The sequence below is a fragment of the Neophocaena asiaeorientalis genome, unplaced genomic scaffold (assembly GCF_003031525.2).
Source record: "Neophocaena asiaeorientalis asiaeorientalis breed wild unplaced genomic scaffold, Neophocaena_asiaeorientalis_V1.1 scaffold177, whole genome shotgun sequence".
Lineage (NCBI taxonomy): Eukaryota > Metazoa > Chordata > Mammalia > Artiodactyla > Phocoenidae > Neophocaena > Neophocaena asiaeorientalis.
Window position 1 is genome coordinate 23,267,768 of NW_020172779.1, and position 22,589 is coordinate 23,290,356.

At 63.9% G+C, this 22,589-nt stretch overlaps 3 protein-coding genes across 11 annotated transcripts in view; all 3 read right to left on the reverse strand.

The window, feature by feature from the left end:
* Window positions 1-664, reverse strand: part of SLC39A4 (solute carrier family 39 member 4) — a 4,556-nt gene extending 3,892 nt beyond the window's left edge. Inside the window, exon 1 of the mRNA XM_024741079.1 lies at window positions 281-664. Within this exon, the coding sequence (XP_024596847.1) occupies window positions 281-664 (384 nt within the window). The remainder of the gene's footprint in view (window positions 1-280) is intronic.
* A 4,327-nt stretch (window positions 665-4,991) lies between these two features.
* On the reverse strand, window positions 4,992-9,783 carry VPS28 (VPS28 subunit of ESCRT-I). Of its 8 annotated transcripts, none has more exons than XM_024741183.1 (10): window positions 9,702-9,783; window positions 7,985-8,051; window positions 7,388-7,416; window positions 7,230-7,267; window positions 6,912-7,001; window positions 6,080-6,185; window positions 5,867-5,968; window positions 5,487-5,540; window positions 5,321-5,412; window positions 4,992-5,229 (listed from the first exon to the last, which is right to left on the reverse strand). In XM_024741183.1, exons 2-10 carry the CDS (start codon window positions 8,019-8,021, stop codon window positions 5,112-5,114), a joined length of 666 nt encoding a protein of 221 aa, XP_024596951.1. In that variant the 5' UTR covers window positions 8,022-8,051; window positions 9,702-9,783; the 3' UTR covers window positions 4,992-5,111. The 8 variants fall into 8 exon arrangements, with proteins under 8 accessions (XP_024596951.1, XP_024596947.1, XP_024596952.1 ...); XM_024741179.1 differs by having other exon boundaries at window positions 7,079-7,267; window positions 9,702-9,740; XM_024741184.1 differs by lacking the exon at window positions 9,702-9,783 and adding an exon at window positions 9,392-9,695.
* A 420-nt stretch (window positions 9,784-10,203) lies between these two features.
* The window catches only part of TONSL (tonsoku like, DNA repair protein), a 12,962-nt gene continuing 576 nt past the window's right edge, over window positions 10,204-22,589 (reverse strand). Inside the window, exons 3-26 of one of the 2 annotated variants that reach the window (XM_024741069.1) lie at window positions 22,350-22,493; window positions 21,724-21,907; window positions 21,214-21,343; window positions 20,801-20,972; window positions 20,599-20,713; window positions 19,908-20,053; window positions 19,662-19,814; window positions 19,366-19,491; window positions 19,045-19,243; window positions 18,006-18,082; window positions 17,817-17,906; window positions 17,468-17,540; window positions 17,205-17,368; window positions 16,992-17,115; window positions 16,146-16,873; window positions 15,954-16,030; window positions 15,390-15,543; window positions 15,230-15,308; window positions 14,551-14,852; window positions 14,223-14,394; window positions 13,323-13,498; window positions 13,011-13,084; window positions 12,470-12,603; window positions 10,204-11,240 (exon numbers count right to left, since the gene is read on the reverse strand). In XM_024741069.1, coding sequence (XP_024596837.1) covers window positions 11,047-11,240; window positions 12,470-12,603; window positions 13,011-13,084; window positions 13,323-13,498; window positions 14,223-14,394; window positions 14,551-14,852; window positions 15,230-15,308; window positions 15,390-15,543; window positions 15,954-16,030; window positions 16,146-16,873; window positions 16,992-17,115; window positions 17,205-17,368; window positions 17,468-17,540; window positions 17,817-17,906; window positions 18,006-18,082; window positions 19,045-19,243; window positions 19,366-19,491; window positions 19,662-19,814; window positions 19,908-20,053; window positions 20,599-20,713; window positions 20,801-20,972; window positions 21,214-21,343; window positions 21,724-21,907; window positions 22,350-22,493 — 3,987 coding nt within the window. In that variant the 3' untranslated portion in view covers window positions 10,204-11,046. Of the gene's footprint in view, window positions 11,241-12,469; window positions 12,604-13,010; window positions 13,085-13,322; window positions 13,499-14,222; window positions 14,395-14,550; window positions 14,853-15,229; window positions 15,309-15,389; window positions 15,544-15,953; window positions 16,031-16,145; window positions 16,874-16,991; window positions 17,116-17,204; window positions 17,369-17,467; window positions 17,541-17,816; window positions 17,907-18,005; window positions 18,083-19,044; window positions 19,244-19,365; window positions 19,492-19,661; window positions 19,815-19,907; window positions 20,054-20,598; window positions 20,714-20,800; window positions 20,973-21,213; window positions 21,344-21,723; window positions 21,908-22,349; window positions 22,496-22,589 lie in introns of those variants that run through there. The other variant, XM_024741068.1, reaches the window with a different exon arrangement.

Sequence of the window (22,589 nt, forward strand, 5' to 3'; positions counted from 1 at the left end):
CCTCAGGGTGGTTTCTTCCTGGAACCACTGCCACTTTGCTGGCCTGGGGGCTGATGGGGTGGGGGTGGGGCAGCCCTGGGGTCCCGGAGCCGCGGGTCCCTACAACTGAATGCGGAGTGGGGGAAGGTGGGCTCGGGCCTGCAGGCAGCGCCCGAGCAGCAGGCCACTGCACTCGGCCCGCCTCCTGGAGTTTGCCCGAGCCCTTTGCCGCCGGCCCTCGGGGTGGAGCGGCGGGCTGGGGCTGGGGCCGGGGGACCCGTCGGGTGGGGCCGTTCGTTACCTTTCCACACGGCCCGTCAGCGCAATGCACACGGACCGCTAGTGTATTTAACAGGCTGCCCAGCGCCTTGCGGTCCAAAACACCCCGGCCAGAGGACAGCAGGGTCAGCAGACGGGCAGGTGGGGTCGCCGTCCCGGTCAACGCCAGCACAGCCAGCAAGGCCAGCAGCAGCCCCGGCTTGGGCCCGGCCAGGCCAGCCAAGCTGCGGCCCCCGGGTGCTCTGAGTTCCAGGGAGGCCATGGTCGCCTGGGTGGCTGCGGGCCGCGTGGGCTGCCTGGTGCCAGACTCTGGGCTGGGCTGGGACCCGCCCGCCCCGGCGAGGCTCTCCAGGCATTTCCTGCGGGGCCCTGTGATTGGCTGCTGGAGGTGTCGCAGGTTAACCATTCCAGGTCCTCCCCGAGCGAGCGAGCGAGGCGCTGCTGCCCCCGGGGGGCGAGCCCGGGCCGGACTGGGCGGCCCACTGAGCTGTGGCCCCCGGCCACCCACTCTGCTCCTGCAAGAATCTTGTTACCGAATGCAAATCTGTGTGCCCGACACACAGTGAGGCCAAACAAACCGAAACGTCAGAGTCTGGAGCAGAGACGGGTTTACTGGGGGGCCGAGCAAGGAGAACGGGTGGCTCGTGTTTAAAAACCCTGAACTCCCCGATGGTTTCTGGGGAGCCTTTAATAGGCAAAATTTGGGGTGAGGGCAGCAGGGCATGTGACTTTCTCCTGAGTGGTTGGTGGGGAGGTGGCGGCGGTGCTCTGGGGTCCCAGCTTGTAGTCGCCATCTTCCACCTGGGTGGGGGCCTTAGTTCTGGCAGAAGAGCTCCAAGGGGAGCCAGGACCCTGCCCCAAGGCTGTAGTTTCTTGACTGCCCCTCCTTTGTTTCTGCATCCCCTCCCTTCCCTGATTAGCAATGGTTTGAACCTGCCCTTTGGAACTCAGGGAAGGTCTTAGGGGGCTGAATGAAGCCCGTTTCCTACAAACAAGAAACGGGGCACAAGGAAAGGATTTGTACTCAGGAGGCCCCCCAGGGTCCTGCTCAGTTTCAATCCCCCCCCTTTTTTTGGTACTCCTCAGTCTTGAGGGGAACAGGTGTCAGACAAGACAGGGAATAAGATTTGCATAGAGAGGCTGAGGAAGAACTTTGCAGAGGAACTCGGTTTTAGGGGAACTCCATTTCAGTGTGGGTGTTGCTTCCCAGGGCCCTCTCTCTGAGAGCTGCCCCCAAGGCAAGGGGGCCTGGCGCAGAGGTTCCAAGACACCACTACAGGCCCGGTCCCCACATCCTACCTGAAAGCCCCCATACGGCCCTGCCCCACTCCCCTCCCTGCAGCATCCCCAGCAGGGCCCCCCCCAGCCCCCTGGCTCAGGCAACTTAGACACCCCAGAGCCTTCGAGGGCCTCCCTGGGCGTGGGGTCCTGAGCTGCGATGGAATTCTGTGTTGAAATTCTTGCAGGGGCTGGAATCCGAGGGAATTGAGATAAGGTGCTGGCTGAGTCATGTGCCCCTCTCCAAACCCTCCAGGGGAAACTCCCCAGGAAATGGCCAAAGCCCCACACAAACAAGAGCAAAGAGGAGGCTGGGCGCCCTACCCATACCCCCCGGCTCACCGGCCAGTGAGGGGCTCCTGGGCCCTGAGGGCAGCAGGAAGCAGGAAGTGGGCACTAGGCTCAGGGAGAGGGGGAGAACTATGGCTCCCAGCCCTGCCCCTCCCTGATGCCTCCTGCTCCGGCCTTTGAACTTCTAGGCCTTATCTCTGCCTAGTTGGCAGTCTGGGGAAAGGGGCAGACCCCAGGGAGCTAGCCAACCCCAGTCTCGGGGCAGCCTTGCCTTCTAGAGGGAGTGTGGGTGGCCCCTTCCACACCTGGTTGGACCAGCTGCTGACCCTGACCCTGTCCCTAGGCGGGGTGGTTGGGGTGGGGGAGGAGAGGCTCCAGGGGAGCTGGGAGCTCGGGCCCCAGGACTCTGTCCCCATCATCCTGTACCACCCAGGGCAGGGCCTCAGGCTGAGGACGGTGTCCTGGGCCCGACTTCAGGTGTGGCTCCTGCCCTCCCACCCACATACATGCTGGACGGCACTGCAGTGTGACCTCGGTGGGTCTTACAGGGGTATCAGGCAAGGGGAGGGGATGGGAAGAGTCTGCCAGGGGTTCAGATGACTCCTGGACCCCTGAGTCAATGAGAAGGGAAGCTGGAAAGATTTGGGCTACCCCCCGCCCCCAGTTGTTGGGCCCAAACTGGCCTTTTTCCCTACCCCACCTTGTCAGGGCCGGGGCTGGCTGGAGCTGAGCCTGGCACCAAGCTGCTGCCTCAGGTCATCCACTGCTCAAGGCCTGCTTAGCTTCAGGGAAAAGGTCTCAGCCCAGCTGTTCAGGTCCCCTGGTGGAGGCCTGGCACGCAGCTGGCACCCCCTTGGGCCTCGGCACCCCTCTGCGTGGGCCCACGTTTCCCTGCTTCGTGTCCCCCCAACCGCTTACCCATGCCCTCCCTTCCTAGCCCAGGGCAGCCGCAGGGTGTGTCACCAACTGCCCTGCACATCTGCCTGTCGCCCGCCAGCGCTGGGCTTATCCCCAGGCCCCTCGTGCATCAGTCCGTCACCCAGCAAGCGCCAGACACCCACCTTCATCGCAGGATATTCACAGAAGCCCAAAGAGGGAAGCAGCCCAAGGGCCCATCAGTGGGTGAACAGATAAACAAATATGGTCTAGACACACCACGGAATATTACTCAGACATGAAAAGGAAGGAAATCCTGTCTCTCGCTAAAACATGGATGAACCTTGAGGGCGTTATGCCAAGCGAAATGAGCCAGTCACAAAGGAACGAATTCTGTGTGATTCCACTCATGCTTCGAGGTTTCGGGGGTCGTCAGAATCCAGGGGTAGAAGGTAGAATGGCTGGTGCCAGGGGCTGGGCGGGATAGGGAGCTGTTTAACGGGGACAGTTTTAGTTTAGGAAGAGGAGAAGGATCCTGCAGACAGATGGTGGCAATGAACGCACGACGTGGTTAATGCACCCGATGCCGCTGAACTGGGAAATGTTTCAGGTGGCCGACTTTATGTTTTACATATTTCATTGCAATAAAAAATTAACAATAATTAATCAAAAATTAAAATAGACCCAAACAACCCTCCCTGGCCCTTTGCCCCCTCAGCTCCCTTGACAGGTCACGGGGACTCAGGCACTGGTGGCCTCTCCCAGGCTCCACTGAAGCCTCACCCCAGCCCACACTGTTGTCAAAGTCACCGAGAGCCCCGCGGGCCAGACTCGGCAGGGCTCTTCCTCGGCTCGGTCCGCCCTGGAGCTCACCGTCCTCCACACCTGGGCCTCTGGTCTCCTCCCCAGGCCCCGGTCGCCCCTTCTTCAGCTCCTGCATTGATGCAGCGCCAGTCCTGCCCCTCGGGTAGAATTCCTGGCACCCATGATAGTGTGCCTTCACCCCAGACACCAGCCTTCACCCTTGTCTATGGAACTCCACCCGCTGGTGTCCAGCCACGCACTTGACAGTTCCCCTTGACCATCGGAGAGCCAAGTCCAGCTCAGCCTGTGCACACAGGGCCCCTCCTCCCCAAGTGTCCACATTTCAATAGGAGTTCCTCCACCCCTCCAGGTGCTCAGGCTCAAGCCTGGTGTAACCCCGGAGTTCTCATTCCACCGCTGCATCCAGCAGACTGTGGGCACCACACACAGCACGGTCCACACCCAGAAGCTGACCGTCTCTCCCCCTCACTTGCTGACTCTGCTCTTCCCCCTAACACACCAGGGAGATGAGGGCCTCTGCTCTGAGTCCCTCACTGGCATCTGGGGCTCCTGGGTACAATCCCAAGTCCTGACCTGCCTTCCAGCCCCATTTCCCACCCGGCTTCCCACACCCTTCCTCCTTCCCCAGGGAGCCCTGCTCACTTCTCCTGGACCTTTTGTTCAACGCTGAGAGCTGCTCCTGACCACCCCGTATGCAATGGCACCTCCTCACTGGCAGCCTTGGACCTCCTCCATCACCACTCGAAATACCACACACTTTATTTGGTTGCCTCTAGAAGCCAGGTACAAAGAAGTACCACTAAGAGAAGATGCTACGATGAAACTCTGGCGTGTCCCTTATCCCAACACCACAGCTGCTAAAACTGGAACCCACGCCCCTGGAACCCAGAGCCTTGGTCTCTGGTTTGCTGCTTGCTGTCTGCCCCAGAGGATGAGGACGCAGACATGAACCCCGCGGGGCCAGGCAGCTTCCAGCACTGACGGCACAAGGCCTTGGAGCAGGCGTTGCTTCCCCACCAGGCTTTGGGCAAGGCCAGCTCTGGGGCTCCCGTGGCGTCTGCCAGCTGGGCCTTGCTCCCAGGTGAGGGACACCCTTGGTGGCAGGCAGGACAAGCTGTGCTACTGTGAGCTACCAACCGGCGCTCCTGTGAGCCACCGCGCAAGGATGGGCCCTGCTGCAAAGGTGTCAGGCTCTGTGCTGACCTGGTCAGCTGGGCCGCCACGCTGCCTAAAGCTCTCAGCTGAGAGGTGGGGGAAGGTGTGGCAGGCAGATGCAAGCCTACCTGGCCTGGGGGGAGGCGCACCCCTGCTGGCTTGCCAGGCGGTGCCCACCAGGGAAGGCGCTGCCTCTGAAGTGCCACTGAGGCTCTTCCCTGATGAATGGGCTGCGTGCTCCCGAGGTCCAGAGAGCAGACAAACAGGCAGGGTGGGCCTGGGGCAGGCAGGGGGCGGCCACAGCAGCAGGGAGGTCAGAAAGCATCTTTATTGGGGGAGCGGGCTCTAGGCCACTGTGCATGGTAAAACGTTTGCAGACGTCGGGGGAAATGGGACGATCGCAGAAAGTGGGGGTAGGGAGGCTGGGCTCAGGCGTGCAGGAAGCGGTTGAAGGCGTTGTAGGCTGATTCCAGGTCGAAGAGCATCTGGCGCACCTGGGAGTCGTCCAGCTCGTCTGAGGCTGACATGCCACTCAGGGTCTGCAGCCTGTGGGGCACAGAGCACAGAGCTGGGCTGGGGCAGGTGGGGGGCTACGGGGCTGCGACGGACTGGGTGGCTCAGCAGGTGGCACACTCACCACTGGCTGACTGTCTGGCGGCCCTCGAAGTCAGGGGGCAGGTGGCTCATGCGGTGCATGGTCTCCATCAGCTCCCGCAGGTCGGGCTGGATCTGCAGAAACACTACCCGCTTGGACACCGACCCTGGTTCCCCTGCCCCCACCCCCGACCGCCCGGGAGCCGCACCTCGTCCATGGCCCGGATCTCCAGGCGCAGCTTGTCCATCACTGTGATGAAGAGCTGGTGGCAAGGGTGTGTGTGAGACGACATGGGCCCCTGGCAAAGACCCCCGCCAGCCTGGTCCTCTGCAGGGCTGGGCCCGGGGCAGCACCAGCCGGCCCTCGCCCTCCTCAGCCTCAGCCGTGGGGTCACGTGGGCCCTAAGCCTGACCCTGCAGCTGAGGAGCGGTCAGTGGGTGGGAGCCCTGGGCACATCCCACGTGGGCCTTGGGATGGGAGGGGCCTCAGGGGGTTTCCCGGACGCTGCCCAGGAGGACTGCCCGCCCCCCACTCCAGCTACTCTGTGCACCGCGGGGCTGTGGGCACGTGGCCCTCCCGCCTCCGCACCGAGACCACGTCGGCGATGCAGCGATTCAGGTTGCCCTTGTCGTCCTTGATGGTGATGGGCCGGTCCTCCTTGATCCTCTCCATGGCAAGCGGGCAGTCCAGCTGAGGGAGGGCACACGGTGCTGGGCCTCGCAGGGCAGCCCAGCTCCAGACCAATGGCCCCCATGCCCACGCCCACCCACGCCCCTCAGGGTGGAGGGGCCGCTCACTCACTCGGAACTTGCGGCAGAATTCATCGATGGAGCTGATCTCTGACCCTTGTACCTGCCGGAAGGCAGCTTTGTACTGGACCAGGAGCCGCGAGCAGGCTGCAGTGTACCTGGGGGGAAGGGTCAGGCTGCCGCCCTCAGCGCCAGGCCAGCGCCGCCTGGCACATCCTGCTTACCCTCCGCCCTTCCAGACAAGTGGCATCTCACATGGAGGGCTGGGTGAAGGGCCAGGGATTGGCCATCGAGGACCAAGCCTTCCCACTTGGTTTACACAAAAAAAGAACTCTGGAAGGTGGCAGAAGGTGGTAACGGCCAAAATACGGCTGCCACACGGACCTGGCCTGGACTGTGCAGGTTGGCCCCCAGCCCAACACCAGGCAGAGGCCCAGCGAGACCCCTTGTGCCCGCTCCTCGGGCCATGTTGGCCGTGCCTCCACGTTGACAGCTCGTGGTCCTATGGGGGAGGGGCTGCTGCACCGAACAAAGGCCCCACGTACCAGCTGGCTGCCAGGCCTGGCCGGCGGCACCCACGGACTGACTGACTGTGCCACCCTGCTCGCCTCCTATGCCTTTGCACTGATGAGGCCCCAGGCAGCAAAGCTGGGGCAGAATGCTGACGCCAGGGCGCTGGGCTCCCCTCTCCCCAGAATGCTGGGCTACTGCCGCCAGGGCGCCCCTGCCCAAGATGGCACCAAGGCCGCCAGCACCCAAGCGACCCTCCTTGTGCTGGGTGGGCCTCAGACCCCCGCCCCCGCTCCTTACTGAGCACCCCAGCCCTGGAGGGCAGAAACAAGCTTCCAAGTACGGGTCGGTGGTGCAGGGAAGCGGGCTCTCACTCGTTGGGGCTGACGCAGTCCTTGATGTACGCCTTCTCCAGGGCCTGCATCGTCTTCACAACTGCAAACAGCTCTGCCATGTTGTCATACCTGAGGGGGCGCACCCTTCAGATGCGGCTGCCACGGCAGGGAAGCCAAGGTCCCGGAGCCTAGGGTGCCAGTCCTACCCAAGGTGCCGCTGAGGCAGAGCTCCGTGTTTGGCTGCCCCTCTCACCCCACCCCTGGCAGAGGCTTCTTGGGACCCGTTTCCCTGGGCCGACCCCATGTTCTTCTGACCCTCAGTATGGGGGAGGCAGGCAGCCTGGGTGCTGGACTCACTTCTCCCGCTCACGGGCATTCTTATACAGCTTCACTTCCTGTTGGGGAGACAGGGCGGAAGGTCGGCCAGCAGCACCACAGTGGCTGCAGAGTCCCGGTGAGGACCACGCAGATAAAGACTACTGGCCGGCGCCGCCAGGCAGGTGCCCGCCGCTCACCTCATACAGCTCCGGCTTGTTTCCAGGGGCTGCGACAGAACAGGCAGATAGCTGGCAGGCTGCTTGCGAAGGTCACCCTGGCAAGCTTGTCCAGCGCCCTGGCCCAGCCCTGTCTCGGCGCCCCTCCCAAGGCCTCCTCCGGGCTATGTCCCAAAGAGCCCAAAGGGAGCTGGGGGAATTTCAATCTCAGCATTCCCATCAGTTTGTGGGTGACCTGAGCAGAGGACATGCCTCTGGGTCCAGGGGGCTGTGCGCCAGGGCTGGTCCTCCATCCCACCTGTTTCTAGGCTCCCTTGCTTACGATGCAGTGATGGGCACACACGTTTGTCACATGCTCTGTCATCTTTTCCCTGGCCTGGGGACTGTGGGGTACCTAAGACCCCCTGAAGTTCCAGCCACACTAAAGCTGTCATCTCTGCGCCCAGCTGACCCCACCTGGAGGAGGTCTCTGGGCCCCTGGCCACTACCTGAGGTCTTGCAGGGGCGGACACTTATAGACCTCCCAAATGCTCCGGCCACCACTCCCGTCAGCCTCTGCCACAGAGGTTGAAAGCCTAGGCCCTCTGGGTCCCTGGGCCCAGCTTGGGCCACACTCACCTCCCATGCCAGGAGTGGCTGGGATCCCGTGAAACATCCTGCAGGCTCAGGTGGCCACAGCAGAGACCTAGGGAGCAGAGCCAGTGCTGACGCAAAGGTGACCCCCTAACACCCCTGAGGGCTGGGCCTCATGAAAAGCTTCCCCACCCTCAGCAGAAACAAAACCAGCAATGAACACACAGGGTGCTGTGCACTGTGCTGGGAACACCGAGCCACCCTGGAGGCTGCCGGGAGGAAGCAGGTGCAGGTGAGCATCTCAGGAGTGAGCAATGGCAGGCTGGCAAAGCAGGTGGGGTGGGGAGTGGCGGCACGGTCAGGGCAGGTTGCTCTGAGTCAGGTGACCAGGAGAGGAAGGGGCTGCAGCTATCAGATGAATGACCTGGATGAACGTTTGGGCAGAGAAAACAGCACATACGACAGACAGCACGTATAATGTGAGGTCTTTATGCAGGAATGAATTTAGAGAAACGGACAAGTGGGGTGGGGGGGGAGGTGTGCTTTCTGAGTGAGGGGCGTTCTAGGGAATGAGGACAGAGACGCAGGGGGATCAAAGGGCACAGATCTCACAGGCCAGGAGGAGGAGTCTGGGTTTATCCTGGCACAGCCAGAGGGAACTACTGGAAGACTGAAGAAAGTCCTCCCAGCTCCAGGTGGGCGGTGGGCTGAGCAGACCGTGGAAGCAGGAGCCCCTGACCACTCCGGAAGTTGGTGCGGTGGCTGGGGCCACGTCCTGATGTGCTTTGGAGATGAAACCACCAGACCCAGTGGAGAATTTGAAAAGCGGTAAAAATAAAAAGGACTCAAGAATGACCCCTTATTTTTGGACCAGTGGCACCATGACAGTGAGGTGAACTGAGATGGAGAAAGTGAACAAAGTAGGTGTAGAAGGCAAGCGGGTGTGCAGGAAAGCGCTGCGGTTGATCTGTTGGCTTTGAGAGGCTCCGCAGACATCCAAGGAAGCTGCCGAGGCGGCTGGAGATCAGGGGAGAGGCCTGGGGCTGGCAGGGCTGAGCCAGTGGCACCGAGGGGGTGCATGGCGTCCCACAGGAGATGGCTAAGGGTGAACCACGGTAGGAGGGAGAGCAGCCCACGTTGAGCCCCGGGCACCGCGGCGTGCGGAGGCTCGGCAGAGGAAAGGCGGGATCAGGGCTGGGAAAGGCCAAGGTTGTACAAGTTAAGCAGCAGGGGCGGGGGGACGGGGCCGAGAAGGCCGATGAAATTACGAGAGCTCGCGGGGGTGGGGTGGGGACACGGATACCACTGAGCCACCCTCCCGCAGCATCAGAGAGGAGGTGCAACGGAGAGAAGGAATAAGGGGGTTGTCTGTGGCTCTACAACGGGATTCCACGCAGCCACGAAAACGGACGTCCGCGGCCTCAAGCGAATACTCGGCTGAACCTCACCAACCTGCCGCGTTCACGGCGAGCTTCTAGAGAAAGCCCAATGAGCGCGGTGGAAGATCGGGCGGGCCGGGCGCGGGGCGCATAGGCCGCGGGAACCTTCGGGCCCGGCGGTCTGAGCGCCGCACTCGGAAGCGCCAGTCCCGGGGAAACGGCTCTGGAACCCAGGGGGGAGCCAGGAGAGCCGGACACCGGGAGAGGGGACCACAAGACGGAGAGCGAGGAGAAGCACGGGCGCGGAGTGCCCTCCGCGCCACAGCGACACCCCCGGGCCTCTACCAGCGCCGCCTTTCCCGCCCGCCCCCGGCCTGGAGTACCTGGGCGGCCTCGCGGATCCCGGAAATGGCGCGTGGGCGGAGCGCTCTCTGACGCCTGCGCTTGCTCGCGGGCCCCGATGTATGCGCCTGCGCACACTTTCTCAGCGCCGGGACCTGATGTCTGCGCCTGCGCGCGGGGCCGGTCCACCTGGGCTTCCGGCTACTTCCCCGCTACCCCGCGCTGAGGCCGGGCCAGCCCGGGGGTAACACTCTGCGGGTCTGATCCAGCCATGCCTGATAGGAACCGGAAGAGGTAACGAAGGGAGAAGGTTTTGCCTTCACCTGTAGGGCCTCTAAGTGGCCGGATCTGCCCTTGAAACTGTGCCCCACAGGGTTAATAGAAATTGGTAACAAATCCTTGAGCTTGTCTTTACAGCTTCTTAAAAACTCCTCCATAAACAACAAGGACCTACTGTACAGCACAGGGAACTATATTCGGTATCTTTTAATAACCTATAATGGAAAAGAATCTGAAAAACAATACATATATACAAAACTGAGCTAAACTGAATTGCCTTGCTGTACACCTGAAACACATTGCAAATTAAGTGTACTTCAATAAAAAAAAAAAACAAAACCTTCCGCTTGTAACCTGCCTTCACTGGTCAAGCTCACCTTAATTGTTGATACAAAAAAGTGCACGTCCTGAAAAATAAGATGTTTGCTCTGAGCTGTTTTCCAGGAACTTGGAGTCACCTGTGTCCAGTCTGAGCTCAAGCCAGTTAAGACTGGTTAGGACCACCAACCCTAAAACTGGGCCTGCACAGGTGTCCGGTGAATGACCTTTTGACGTTGGAGGGCCCAAACCCCCACCCTCAGCTCATGTCCATTTTTTAACATGGTCCCATGAAGAAGCAGGTAATTCAGACACGCCTCTGCAGACCACAGATTACGTCGCCTTTTTCCTACCTCCAATCTCCTCTCCCCACGCTTAAGATCACCCTGCCGCCTTCTTTTCTTTTTGGCCACGCAGCTTGTAGGATCTTAGTTCACCGAACATGGAACCAGGCCCAGGCCGTCGGCAGTGAAAGTGTTGGAGTGCTCATCACTGGACTGCCAGGGAATTCCCCCAACCTGCTTCTTCATCCCGTAAATATCCCACGCCCCTACTTTGGGGAAGCCAATCTGAGATCTGTCCTCCTGTCCCCTCACTTGGCTGCCTATGAATAAACCCTTTCTCTGCTGGTTGTGGCTCACTGCTTATTGGGCAGGGAGGCCTCATTCCAGAGCGCTCTGACAGCAAGATGAACCCCTCCGAAGGCCACAGCAAGGAGGGAGGCGGCAGCAGCGGCTTCCTTTATTAGAGGCTTGGGCGTGTGGGGAGGGCGGGGCACGGCTCAGCCAGTCAGAGGTGCCTGAAGAAGAGCTTGGATCCCCGATCCAGGGTGCATGCTTTGGGGCCCAGCTGGCTGGGCAGCAGCTGGTGCAGGGCATCCCGGTCCTCAGCAGAGAGACGTCTGCTGCACAGCTGCAGCTCCTGCAGCTGCACTGTTAAGTTGTCCCAGAGGCGCAGGCCCAGGGGGCCCTGGACAGCACAGCCTGCAGAGGGGAAGCAGGAGTAGGCCTCAGGCTGTGGCCGGGGGCCCGCGGGAACCCGTGGTGTTCGTAGAGGGGGCCCTGTGGGGCTTTCCTCTTTACCAGTGTGGCCCTTGGGAGGAAACACACTTCCTCTGAGGCCCCAAGGGCTGCAGCGAGGGGCATGAGCAAAGGCCAGCAGAGGCCTGATAATTCTCTAGGAAGGAGTGTGCTCTCCCAGGCCTAGTGTGCCCAGGACTGTGGACTCCCTTCCCAGCCAGTGGTCAGGCACAAGGGAGGTTGGCTAAAGTAAACACCACATTCACATGTGTGCCTCTGCCATTGTCTGACGATGCCTGGGTCTCTCCCTCCATAAAATGGACCTAATAGGCTACCTGTGAGTCTCAAGACACTGAGCTACAAGGCTCAATCCTCAGAGAGACCGGAGAATACCCAGCAGGCTCGCGACCCAGGGAGTTCGGTGAGAGGGTGCAGGTGCCAAGAAGCCAGGTGTGTGGGAAGCAGCCCCTCAGCTGAGCGCAGGTCTCCTACCAGCCCACCTTCAGGGGGGCCTTCCTGGAGGAGCCAGCCTGGCCCTGTGGGCCCGTGGGCAAGGAGCAGGAAGAACCCAGGGGTCCCCTGTGTGTAGACCCACTCCCAGCCCTTGTTCTCCTAGAGGGCAAAGCCTGGTCTGCCCTGCCCTGGGCCCCAGCAGGATGTGCCAGGCCGCTGGGTGGCCAGTTCACCAAACGCACCTCCCTGGGGTCCTTCTCAAGACAGCTCTGGTAGGGTCCTGCACCAGGGCGTGGCCAGAGAAACCAGCTAAGTCAGGTCATAGGCCTGGATGGTAGGGTCAGGGCAGCCTTGGCCAGGAAGCAGGAGGGTCCCTCAGAGGCAGGTATTGCCACCCTAGCCCGACGTCCCTCCCTCGGTGACAACAGGAACGAGGAAGTCCCTGTGGCACTGGGTCCCCCTGCCATGGTCTCGAGGGTCAGGCTGACCAGGCCAGAGGCAGAGACCCACGGTCCTCCCGCCCTACGGTTGGAGAAGCAAGGCTCACACCTGCTTCCAGTCACACTGGTCACCATCCTCCACTGTGGCGACCCCAAGGGGCCCAGCTCACCCTTGCGGTCTGGCTGGTGGCAGTGACGGCCCCTTCAGAGGAGGCACCTGGGCCTAAGGCAGGTCCTCGAGGAGGGAGCTGTGTCACCAGCTCCGGTGTGGCAGGTGTAGAAACCATACCCAGAGCTCACCTGACAGGCCGAGGAAGCTGAGGCCTTGGGGCCGCCCTTGGAGGGCAGACAAGAGCTCCTCCAGGCCGGCACAGCTGATCTTGGGGTTGGCAGACAGGTCCAGCGAGACCAGCGAGGGGCAGAGAGGCAGACATCTGAGACAGGGAAGAAGCCTGGGGGTCAGCTTCCATCACGAGGGGAAGCTGCCCCAGGTGACCCCAAGGCTCGGGGAGCTGCAGGCCAGGACCATAGGCTTTGCCCCCAGCCTGGCACGGGTGTCTCACACTCCTGCGAGCCAGCTGAGGCTGGAAGGCCACAGAAGCCGTGGCCCATGCCTGGGTTGCTGGACAAAGGGTGACAGGAGGGGACACACCAGACAGAAAGAGTCTCGAGAGCCGTGGGAGCATGAAGAGAGACACGAGGGCCAGCCAGGAGGCAGGCTAGTGGCTGGCGGCCAGGCCTCGGGGCACGCTGGGGCAAGGAGCCCCAGCTTCCCCGGGCTCCTGGGCCCTGAGATCAGAACCCCTGCAGGACGGTGGTGGCACGAGCTGGCTGGCATTACCTGCTCAGATCTCTCACGGCCTCGTCACCCAGGTGGTTTGCCGACAGGCCCAGGTGCTCCAGGGTGCAGCCTTCCTAGACAGCGGAGGCCCAAGGGGAGCCGGCCTGAGTGGGGCACCTGCCCTCCCTGCCTCCCTGGATCCCAGCTGTCCTTCCTGCTGGCCAGGAATTCACAGCCTGAGGCAGGCAGGTCTACAGAAGGCTTTCCCCGCCTCTGTTTTTTCCAAACGTGCAAAGCCTCTTCCCAGCACCACCCGCCAATCCTGGGTGGCCCAAGGTGCCTCTGGCTTAGTGCCCCTCCTTGACCGCATACCTTGGTCAGGTAGCTGACCACGGGCTCCGTGAGGCCTGGGTCACTCTTGCTGGCGGCCACAGAGCTCAGCTCCAGGCGCAGGAGGGTGCGGGCTGGCAGGCTCTGCAGGGCCTGGGCCAGGGCGGAGGCACCCAGGCCGTTGTAGGACAGGGACAGTGTCTTCAGGCACTTGGCGCCTATACCAAGGGCCAGAACCTCTGTCAGCCCCGCGTGCCACCGCCCCCAGCCCTGCCGCACAGTCCTGGGCCCAGAACCCTCGTGACCCTCGGGAAGCCATCCTCGTCCCTGAGGTTTGGTGTGCAGGGAAACTGGGGTGGCTCTGGCCCAGTGTCTCCCAGTGGGGAGGGAGCAGAACTGGACTCCTGAGCCCAGCTTCTTCCCACCATTTCTGGGTCCTCTACCTGCCCCTACTCACAACAGGATGGCCCCAGGTGACCTGAGACAGGCCCTAGGCTGGGACATCCACACGTGGTGGGGTGGCTCGGGGAGTACTCCGTCTGCCACCCCAGTCCCAGACCCCTCCTCCCCTGCCGCTGTGTTCATAGCTCTGTGGAAAGCCCCCTAGAGGACCCCAGTTTCCAGCTTCTCAGGGCTGGGGTGGCGGGTCTCTGCAGCCCCAGTGGGCTTGTGGTGGAATCGTCTCCGGCAAACGGGATGCTCAGACCTGGTGAGAGCTGTGGGGCTGGGGCTCTGGCCTGCAGCGTAGCTGGGACTGGGGCTGTGTCCTGAGGGGGCCGCCCAGGCCAGGCGAGCACCCAACGTCCCTCTGAGCCCAGACAGGCCCAGCACCTGCACGTCTACCTACGTGCTCCCGAAAGCTGGGCTCGTGCCCTTGGAGTCCTTGTGCTGGAGGCTCTCTGAGCCCTTGGGGCCAGGGAGTGGACGTGCCTGGCAGCTCACCTTGGAAGGCGCTGCCCAGGGCCGCCTGGTGGTTCAGGAAGAAGCTGCGGCCAAAGCCACAGGCCTGGAGGTGCAGGGTGCTGAGTGAGGGGCAGGCCCGTAGGATGGAGGCCAGGGCCTGGCCACAGCCATCCCCAAGGGGGTTCATGCTTAAGTCCAGCTCTTCCAAGTTCTGTGGAGACATGGGTTCCCCAGAGGATCTGGTCTGGGCCACCCAGAGCTGGGTACTGGCCAGCACTCTCAACCACACCTCCCCACCCAGGGATGGGCCAGATGTGGACGTTCAGATGCTGCCCTGGTACCGGTCCGCCATTCCCCACGCCTCTACCTGCAAGGCGGGCTGCCCCCGGAGACCCACAGCAAGCTGGCGCAGCCCTTCAGGGCCCAGGTGATTGGAGGAGAGGTCGAGGAGGGTCAGGCTGGGCACGGTGTCCAAGGCAGCCAGCAGCTCGGCAACACATCCATCCCCCAGCCGGTTCCCGGCTAGGCGGAGCTCCCGGAGTGCTGAGTGCAGCTTCAGGGCCCGCAGCAGCGGGGTGAGCTGGGCCTGGCGCAGCGCCAGGGAGCAGGCACTGAACGCGGGGCCTGAGCCCTGCTGCTCCATCGCCTGCAGCACGTGCTGGTGCGCCCCTGGAGGGAGAACGTGGCGTCACCGGGGCCAGAGCCTGCCTGTCCTGCCCTGTGCAACACGAGAGGCAAACCAGGCAGCCCCTCCTCACTCACGAGCCCTGGGGCTGCCACCAGAGGCCCGTGGACCCCATGGCCCAGGAGCCACGCTGCACAGCCGGTGGGTGGCGCTCATCTACCTCCAGACGGGGCCAATCTCCCCCACCCCACCCCACTACCTACACACAGGGCCGCTAGGTAGGGGAGGAAAAGCCAAGAACAGGTGTGCTGGGAAGGAACCCTGGTGGACACCTGGGGTCCTGGGAGTGGCACGGGCAGGAGGAGCCCACACACCCAGCCCCCTGCCCAGGCCACCGCCGCAGGGCCCCCTGGGCCCTTACCTTGCTCCAGGCTCTGGCAGGCCCGGCGGTAGCGGTCCGTCAGCGGGGGAAGGTCCCACGAAGTCACCTCAGCCAACACCTGGAAAGCACCAGCGGTGTGCAGCCCCCGGCACCCAGTATTGGCGAACACCCCGAACTCAGGGCCTGGCCTGCCACTCACCTCCTCATTGCTCTGCAGCACGTCGGAGATGGGGTCCTGGGGGGCCAGCAGGGCCCCCTCTTTCTGTAGGGAGAGCCGAGGCAGCAGCCCAGAGGCCTGGTAGTAACGCTGGGCGGCCTGCTCAGCCAGCCAGGCCACGGAGTGGGTCTCCCTGCTGTGGGGACAGAGGTCGAGCTGAGTCCTGGACCTGGCCAGGTTCCCGCACACGCTGAGGAGCGGCCCCCGGGGTCCTGCCATCCCAGCTTGGCGTCCACAGCTCCCTTGTCTGGCTCCTTCGTCTCCCCCTGCCCCTACGTGTGACATGCCAGTGCCCCGTGCACACATGCAGCACCTCCGGGCCGTTTCTAGGGACGCAGGGCCTCCCCGAGCCTGTGTCTGCCATCACCTCCCCCAGCTGCCAGCCCCCCAAAGGTGGGGTATAAAACCAGATGGATTCGCATCGCACATTCCACGCCATCTACAGCCATGAGGGCCCTCTGCTGCCCCTGGGCACCATCCCCTGGCCCAGAACCCGCAGTGGCGCAGAGGGGGCCAGGGGTTGGGAGAAGACAGGTGACACCTTACCTGTGTGGGACGGGAATGAGGAAAAGATTATTCTGAACACGAACTCGAACTCGGATGGGAGGGAGCAGGGCCTGACCCTAGTCGGTGCGGGCAAGGAAGGACAGCCTGAGTCAGGGAAGACGGAGCCCCCTGCCCACCACCCCCAACCACCCCAGCCTGGGAGGCAGCTCTGCTCCAGGCCTGCACACCCACCAAGGGCTGGCCTGCTGCAGGGTTTCCCCCAATGGGCCCCAAGGCCCTGGGGACATCAGGGCTCCGCGGGGGCTCTGCGGCTGAGCTGCAGGCTCCATCTGCTCTGACCCGTGCACTCCAACTCTTGAGACAGGACAGCCGGCTCTTCCTGGCCCGGGCCCGAGACCTGATGGCGCTTGCCTCACTGCCTGACCCCAAGGCACTGTGTCTGCTGCCATCCGCACTGCTATGGGGGCGGGGCAGGTGGCTGCCCCCATGACCGTGGGCCAGCGGCAAGTCCTCTTCCAGCCAGTCCCCGGCCAAGCACTCCTCCTCAGGGAGGAGCGCCGCCCGGGGGCTGGGGGCCTCGCCGGGGCCTCGAGGGGGGCTGGGGCGCAGGTGGTAGCTCTGGGCACTGCCCACACTGCGGATGGCCGCCCGGTAGGCTGCCCAGCCGGCACTCGCTGTGGCTGCCTCCCCGTCACTGGCGGGGCTGGGCATCCGGGGCCTCTTCTGGGGTGGCCGGGGCGGGCCTGGGTTGTCCTCCCCATCCGAGCTGCTACCGCTGGCCAGCTTGTGCCTGCTCCTCCAAGGCCTGGCCGCGGCTGGCACCGCCAGCCCCTGGGAGACCCTGGCACTGGCCTGACAGGCTTCTGGTGGTCCTGGGCTGGGACTTGAGGGAGGAGAGGTCTCAGGGTCAAAAAGATGGTTACTTGGGACGGTTGGGGAAGCCAGGGAGCTGTGGGGAGCTGCAGAGAGATTGAATCTATTGTGAGGCAGTGTCTGGCACCATCCCCGCCACCCAGGGCCCGGGGACCCTCAGGCTACAAAGCGGGGTCCTTAGGAGCAAAGGAGGTCCCCGCTTGCCTTGGCCCGAAGAGGCCGCCTGGAGCAGCGTCTCCATGGCAGCAGCCTTCTCTCGCGTCTCGCCATCCAGATCCTTGCAGTACAGCTTCACCCACTGCTGCAGCGTCTCCAGCGGGCTGCGGCCCTGTGGGGCACCCAGCTAAGCAGGGCTGGCAGTGGCAGTACCGCCAACCGCATGCGGCCCACGCCTGCCTGGCCTGCGTCTGTGCTCACCTTCCTGGTTCGGAGAGTGACCGATGCTCCTCGCTCGATGAGCAGCTGGGCCACCTCAAAGTGGCCACAGTTGAGAGCATCATGCAGGGGCGTGATGCCCTCACAGCCCTGGCCACCCGGGTCATCCACCGCGGCCCCGTGGTCCAGCAGGAAACGGACGATGTCTGTGGACGGGGGGGATGAGCCAGCTCCCAGGCCCTTCCTTGGGAGGGACCCTTTCCCTTTCCCTGTCGTATGCTAGCACCCCGCAGCCCCACACTCACCCAGATGCCCATAGTTGCAGGCCTCGTGCAAGGGTGTCCAACCACAGTAGTCCCGAGGGTTCAGGGGGTGGCCCTGTGACAAAGAATGGGAAGGAGCCTGGCCCCAAGTAGCCCCCAGCCTGGTCTTGCCCTGGGGCTCTGGAGCCTGAGGAGGGCCCCCGGGGCCCACCCCCGAGCCTGGCCCTGGCCCAGGTCACAGCAGAGTGAGAGAGACACTCGCCACAACAAGTACAGAGTCCCCAGTGCCGGCTCCGGCCCCTGTACCCTGCCCTGGCCCCTGGGGAGACAGTACCCCAGCGAGAGCCCCTGCTATGGCCGCAGGGTGACTGGGGTGGGGCAGTGGGCCCACCTGCCTCACGAGGTCCTGGACACGGCCCAGCTGGCCCTCAATGCAGGCTCGGTGCAGCAGGGTCTCCCCGACGTCGTTGCGCCGGTTCCACTGTGGGCACAGTCGCCCCATGGGGACGTAGGCGTGAGGGGATGGGGAGGCACTGGTGGGCAAGGGAGGGTGACACACGCGCTCAGCCGCTGTGCTCACCTTGCTCCCCCTCCGCCGGCCCAGGCAGCCCTGAAGCTCCTCCTCCTCCAACCGCTGGGACCCGTCAACTTCATCCTCTGGAACAGAGCCAGGCCCACCAGCCCAGGTGAGCCTAGCCCCTGCCCCGGCTCCGCTGCGCCCAGGAGACTGCTCTGTGGGGCAGCCTCCCCCACCCCAGACCTCTGCCGTCTCCTTCCCGGGAAGCATCTTTGTTGGGCCACGTCAGGCCCAGGGTGAAGACAGCTCGCCCCTGGGGCCCAGGCGTCCTCCACCTGCACGACTCCCGGTACCTCTGCCTTCTCCTGCCTGCTCTCAGCCCGACCCATCCCCCCCACCCCTGCTCCCTCCTGCGCCTCCTTCCCAGCACCTCCTTCTCCTCCAGGGGTAACTGCCTATGCCTATCGGAGAGTCGGAGAGTCGAGAGTCGGAGAGTCGCCTGGAGTTCTCCTTTTTGGGTCCTCTCTCCCCGCCCCTCCTGCGGACCCTCCCCCACACCTGCATTAGAGCCACGCCCAGCTCAGCACCCCCCTAAGGCAAGGCTGAAACTTCCCGGAGGTTCTGGAGGCCCCTCGAGTTCAAAACTGAAGCCACTCCTTCTGGCCTCAGGGACCATGCAGCCAGGAGCCAGCTGACTCCTGAAGCCCACCCACTGGCCCGCTGCCTGAGCCGGCTTCCGCCACAGCCCACCCTCACAGCCGCCCCTCGGAGCTGAGCACGCTGGCCTCAGGGGAACCGCGTGGGCCCTCGAGGGTCTCAGGACCGCCTGCGGTGCGTTTCCCCAGGTCTGCCCCGAGCCACCTCCCCTGCAGACGCCCGCCAGCCTCCCGGCACCGGCCCCTCCAAGAACGTCCCCCGGCTGTGCCCGGCTCCCTGCACCCCCCCCCACCTCCACCCTTCTCCACCTGCCTCACCCGTGCCAGTTACCCACCCGGCGCTGGGCTGTTCCCTCCCATCCCGAGCCTGTGAGCAGGACCCACCGGCCCGGCCCCGGCGTCAGGGAGGGAACACCGGGGCTGCCGGCACGGCGTCCGAGCCTCACCGCTCTCTGAGAGCTCCACCTCGATGGCCTCCAGGGTGGCGGCATCCCCCTCGTCCCCCTCATCCTCCTCGTCGTCCTCATCCCCCTCGTTCTCCTCGTCTTCAGCTGCTCTCAGTTCCTGCAGCCTGGCTTCAGTGCCAGGGGCCTCCTGAGGCTGCAGCCTCAGCTGCACCGCGAGGAGGTGCCGTAAGACCTGCCTCTGAGGAGCGGGGGACACCAGCTCAGGGCCAGAGCAGAGACGGGGACGAGGGCCAGGGGGACAGGTGGGCCGCGCGGAAGCTGTACGTGGGGATCCCAGCATGGGCGGGCGGGCTCCCACACCTGCAGCCGCGGCTGCTGGGCTTGCTGCGCACAGCTCAGAGCCTTCTGGAAGCATGGTGCCAGCACCTCGTAGGCATCCCCGGCGTCCTCGCGGGACAGCGCGATGTTCAACCAGGTCTTGGCCTCCTGGAGGAGGAGGTATGAACTCGGTGGCGGCCGCCCCCGCACCCAGCTGGCCCTGGCTCCCCATGGCTGCCCACACGAGACAGGAGGACGACAGCCCTCCCGTGCCCACCCCCAAGGGCAGCAGTCCTGGGACAGAGCCCTGGGCAGGGCAGGGCGCCGTGACCCCTCACCTCCAGGGCGCTGCCGTCCCGCAGCCTCAGCTCCTCTTCATAGTGGCGCACGGCCTGGCGGTGGTCCTTCATGTCCCCCAGGGTGGCAGCCAGGGACACGTGGATGACGGCCAGCTCAGGCCCCGGCCTGTTTAGCAGCTCCGCGAACTGCAGCTGGGAAGGCGGCAACAGCGAGGCCAGGGCTGCGCCACATCCCACAGCCCACAGCCCCGGTGCCCTCACCCCCGCCCCAGGCCGGGCACGCACCTGCTTCTGGTAGGCCGCGACAGCCTTAGGGAAGTCGCCCGCCTTGGAGAACAGGTCACCCAGCTGCTCACAGATGCCCATGGCGCCCCGCGGGTCACTCTCCTCAGACTCCTCCAGCTGCTGCTGCAGGCGGACCACCGCGAGCACTGCCAGAAAGAGCCTGGTGTGGGGGCGGCACAGCCTGGGGCCTGGCCCTGTGCCCTTAGGCAGCCAGCCGCCTGCCCGAGCCTCCGCTCACCCACTGGTAAGGAGGGTGATAGCAGGAACTGCTTGGTGGGGTCGCAGCAAGAATAGAAGAACCAACTAACGACAAGTCAGGGCAGGGGCTGGTCCGCGGCATGGGGTGGGGGCCTGCTGACTGCCACTTACCAGTCCTGCTAGGCCACACGCACCGTCCACGCTCCCACCCCGTTAGGCGTGGCGGCTTTTCTCTCGAGTTTGCCAACGAAGCTGGCTTGTACATAGACACTAGTCTCCTGACCATCCTGGGTGCCCCTCTGACGCTCTGTGCTGAATGTAGCTCAGAGAAAAATGAGGCCCCTCCCAACAAGAAGTGGGGGGAGACGGGTGCCCTACTGGCGCTGCCACCTCCCAAAGGACACACGCCCAGGCCTCCTCTGCTGAAGGACGGGAGCCCTCCCTACCCCTTCTCAGGGGGTTCAGCACCCCCCCCATCCCCTCCTAGGCTCACCATACTTGAGAGTCCGGCAGACCACTGCCTTCTGCAAAGGCTTCTGGGAACCAAGCCGATAGGCCTTCTTCAAGGCTCTCTTGGCGGCCAAAAAATCCCCTAGGTCTTGGAGGACCTGGGGGGCAAGGGAAGGTGAGGCCCGCAGGCTCCTGAGGCCCAAGCCCACCCGGGAGCAGAGCCCGGAGCCACCAAGAACCAGCACCTCCGAGAGGAGCAGGCAGCACTCGCTCTCCATGGAGCCCTGCTTCAGGGTGCGTGCGCACTTCCGCGCCCCCTCCAGGCAGCGCATGGCCTGAGAGTGCTGCCCCCGCCGCCAGTGGATGGCACCGAGGTTGTAGCGGGCACGAAACAGGTCCTCGTACAGGTGGTTCTGCCTGGGGGTGGGGACAGGAGCTCAGTGCCCGGGGCACTGTCGCTTAGGGACAGCACAGCAAGCACCCACCGATGCCACTTAGGGTTCCGGCCCCCACAAAGCCAAGGCTGCCCCTCTGCTAACAGGAAACTGACTGGGTGGAGGGGTGAGGTCAGCTCGGCTGCCCTCTCGGGAGGACCCTGGGAGCAGCTCAGGCCCCAGTCACTCCCTCCTGGGGCCGAGCGGGGTGCGGGGGGCCTTACTCGGCAAGGAAGATGCTCTTCGTGAAGTAGGCGTGGCATAGCGCCGCCTGCTGCAGGCTGTCACAGGTGAGGCCCACGTTGAGGTAAAGTCGGGTCCTCATCTCACTCAGCTCTCTCTTGGCCAGTGAGCCTGGAAGATGCCCCTCCAGACACTCAGTGCCTTACCCCCACTTGGGGTCTCCAGCCCTGGGCCCTGGCCTGGCCAGCCTCTCCTGGACCCCTCCTCCAGCCTCTCACTGTAGGTGCCAGGGGTTCTGCTGCAGGTAGAGCAGAGCGAAAAAGAGCAAAGGTAGCCGGACCCGAGGTCGTGAGGAGCACAGGCTCTGCGGGGCAGGGGGCGGGGGTGGGGGAGGGCTGCTGCTTCTGAGAACCAATCTCAGTCTCACAAAGGGAGGGTCCAGGCGGGTGGACCCACCACACGGGCAGGGCGCGCAATGGGGCTGTAGCCTCTTCTCCCTGCAGAGCTCAGGAGGCAGAAGGTGGGGAGGGCCAGTCTCCAAGGGCAATTACCCTGCAGCTTCTCATCTACGATAGCCAGGCTTTTCTCGAAGGCACCCTGTGCCTGCAGCAAGGCATCCTGTGACTGGTGGTGGTCAAAGATGTCCAAGTGGGTGCGGCCAATGGTAGCCCAGGCCCTCTGCTGCTCAACATGGTTGGACAGGGAACATGCGAGCTCCAGGTAGCGGTGCTGGTGCTGGAGCACAGAAGAATGGTGACTGTGAGCCAACCCCACGTCAAGCAAACCCCATGTGTCCCCCAAGCCCCCACAGAGCAGGCCAAAGCCAGGCTGCAACACCCCGTTTTCTCTATGCTAAGAACTGACTGTGGGGACGGTGGCACCACACTCAGACCAGCCAAAGTCATTGGGGGAGAGACACTGACCGGAAGTTAGCTAGGCTGTGGCAGCCCCAGAAGGCGGGGCCAGGGCAGCTCTGTGTGGACAGAGGGCCTGTGGCACACCCACCCAAGGACCAGGCTACCAGGGCCCAGCGCAGCGTGTCCCCCTCTCCCCTCCAGCCAGAGGCCTGGACAGCAGAGACTGGGCCTCCCTTCTCGGAAACGGACCCCCAGGAGGAGAGAGCCCAGGAGAGCTGGGTGTGGCCAGCGTGGGGGTCCACGTCGCGGCCTCCGCCCACCTGCAGGGCAGCCGAGTAGTCCTCCATCTCCGCCAGCCGCTCTCCGATCTTGCGGTGGGCCACGGCGCAGCCCAGGGGGTCGTCGGCCGACTCCAGGAGCTGCAGCTCCTGCTGGTGCTCTCGCAGGGCCTCCGCGTAGCACCCTGGGCAGGCGGGACAGGCTTCAGTCTGGCCGGGCAGAGGGCCAGGGGCCGCGAGGGCCAGTGGGGCAGCGGCCGGCCGGCACTAAGGAAGCCTCAC

Excerpts from the sequence above, each read along its gene's own strand:
- VPS28 (XM_024741179.1), bottom strand. The coding sequence starts at position 7,248 with ATGCCCGTGAGCGGGAGAAGTGAGTCCAGCACCCAGGCTGCCTGCCTC. Across the intron at positions 5,969-6,079 it reads AATTCTGCCGCAAGTTCCGA|CTGGACTGCCCGCTTGCCAT; the intron begins GTGAGTGAGCGG and ends GCCCTCCCTCAG. Across the intron at positions 5,230-5,320 it reads CGCCAGACAGTCAGCCAGTG|GCTGCAGACCCTGAGTGGCA; the intron begins GTGAGTGTGCCA and ends TGTGCCCCACAG.